Source organism: Opisthorchis viverrini, assembly GCF_000715545.1.
Source record: "Opisthorchis viverrini unplaced genomic scaffold opera_v5_98, whole genome shotgun sequence".
Classification (NCBI taxonomy): domain Eukaryota; kingdom Metazoa; phylum Platyhelminthes; class Trematoda; order Opisthorchiida; family Opisthorchiidae; genus Opisthorchis; species Opisthorchis viverrini.
The window spans coordinates 642,847-644,745 of record NW_008751755.1 but is presented as its reverse complement, the minus strand read 5'-3'; the positions used below and the strand labels follow the sequence as shown (position 1 = coordinate 644,745).

At 49.1% G+C, this 1,899-nt stretch overlaps 1 protein-coding gene across 1 annotated transcript in view; it reads right to left on the bottom strand.

The window, feature by feature from the left end:
• T265_05313 (hypothetical protein) overlaps positions 1–1,462 on the bottom strand; it is a gene marked incomplete at both ends in the record, with an annotated part of 82,770 nt that extends 81,308 nt beyond the window's left edge. Inside the window, one exon of the mRNA XM_009170296.1 lies at positions 1,444–1,462. Coding sequence (XP_009168560.1) covers positions 1,444–1,462 — 19 coding nt within the window. The remainder of the gene's footprint in view (positions 1–1,443) is intronic.
• Positions 1,463–1,899: the final 437 nt, after the last annotated feature.

Below are 1,899 nucleotides of genomic sequence, written 5' to 3'. Positions count from 1 at the left end.
CACAATGCCATCTTCAGCGGTTATTTCGCATGCCTGTTTACTGCACCTCTCAAGAGTAGTAGTAGGCCGGTCACAGAGCACACAGAATCCGAAGTCCGCGTTCCAAGACCGCCATCCGGGTTGACGTGCAGTATCCTCGACCACCAACGACAGGTCGTCGGTTGCAGACTTTGAGGCTTCACGCAGCAGGTTTTGTCCCTGAACAATCAACCTCTTAAGTATTGCGGTGGCTCTCCTAAGTTCCAGCCACTGAAGCCTATCCATCACCCGATTCAGTTGTTTACGAAGACCGTCGAAAACTGTCGGGGATGGTTTGGGAACAAGTGTAAGGGGTACACCTTTTCCCGGTAGGTTGCAATTTGACAGCCAGCGCTGGTGGATTGGAAGGCAAGCTAAGGAATGAGGAATAGTTCTTACTGCTCGGAACGAAATGATCTCGAAATACAGTGAACAGGTGTACGCCGGAGAGCCACATCGCCTGATAGAATGGGCATATGCATTCTCCAGGACAGGTGTTGACAGTCTGGCAGCACCTGGGTGTTTGCACCACAAACCATAAGTTAGTTTACGTAGCTCGACCTCACCTCGTTTGTTCCGACACTCATACGGCAGCCGCGGCAGCCGCGGCAGCCGCGGCGGTCGCGCACCCAAGTGCCTCAAAAGGAGAGAGCATGCATATGTTGTCATTCGACAGACTACGTTTAGAACGTAGGCGTCATCCTCCAAGATTTGCCGCCTGTCGCAGTGGTACCTCGTATATATCTCAAACTCCCGCATGAGCCACTTGGCGTGCCGAAACACATTTTAAATGGCATGCTCCAACGTGTCTGAGTGGTGCACCCGACCTCCAAGGCGCCCGTTTGCATTCTCAACTCGGTTGTAGGTTACAGTACCGAAATGAAACATTCCGGACTGTGAGTGTATGGCCCATTTTCGAATGAAGTATAACCACCGAGCCGTAAGATAGCAGAGAAAGGGGGGAACGGTTCGGCATAGAAGCAGAAATTCTTGTCGGAATCTGTTTCCTTGTAATATGATGAACATAAAACCAACAGTACAGCATTGTCTAGGAGAGCCATGCGGTAAAATATGTGCAGGCTGTTCGCAGAATGTGTTCATGACCAAAAATACGTGGATAATAAATGATAAATACGTGCTTCCTGATGGTTTTGTGGACATAAAAGTAGCAAGGCATAATGTCACGGCCGAAAACGACTCTTGCCGCACGCATTGAGTCGCCAACTTGTCCATTACAAAGGTCCCGATCGGGTAGGCTTCATCCATCATTCCTTTGAATAAGCCGAACAGTTTACGCATGGCAGTAAACTGCTCGCTCTCTACGAACGCATATATACCGGACGCCCGGTTCCCATGCCGTCCGTTATCAAGACTGTGTATAATTTATATCTAAATGCCAAATATTAGATGCTTTAAAAAACTTACCCAAGGTGGTTTGTTGCATGTGTCCCGTCTACATTTACTAAATCCGGAAAGCGTCGGAATAACGCTATCTGCTGCCATCGGGAGAAACATATGTGGCTATAGTGACCTTCCTCTGCCTGACACACAAGGACTTGTCCGGTCTCCCGAAATTTTGCCAGGACCGAAGGTATATCATCTGCTACATTAAAACCCAACCATGCGGCACCTACTCAACATAACCCGTCGACGCTTCCTGCAGTAGTTGTGCATACACTTGGTGGTAAGAATCTTTCCGAATTCAACCGCCACAAACTGCCGCACATCAGATGACGGCGTTCCATATCTCAGCAGGGCCTGACATGTGCCCGACTCGTCTTCGGTTAGGCGTCTGTTTGCTGGAAGCCGATCGTACAGAAACTTTGACAGTTTGTGGTTGTGTTCCAGAAAATAAGAGGTCACTGCCAGTTGGTTCCTTTG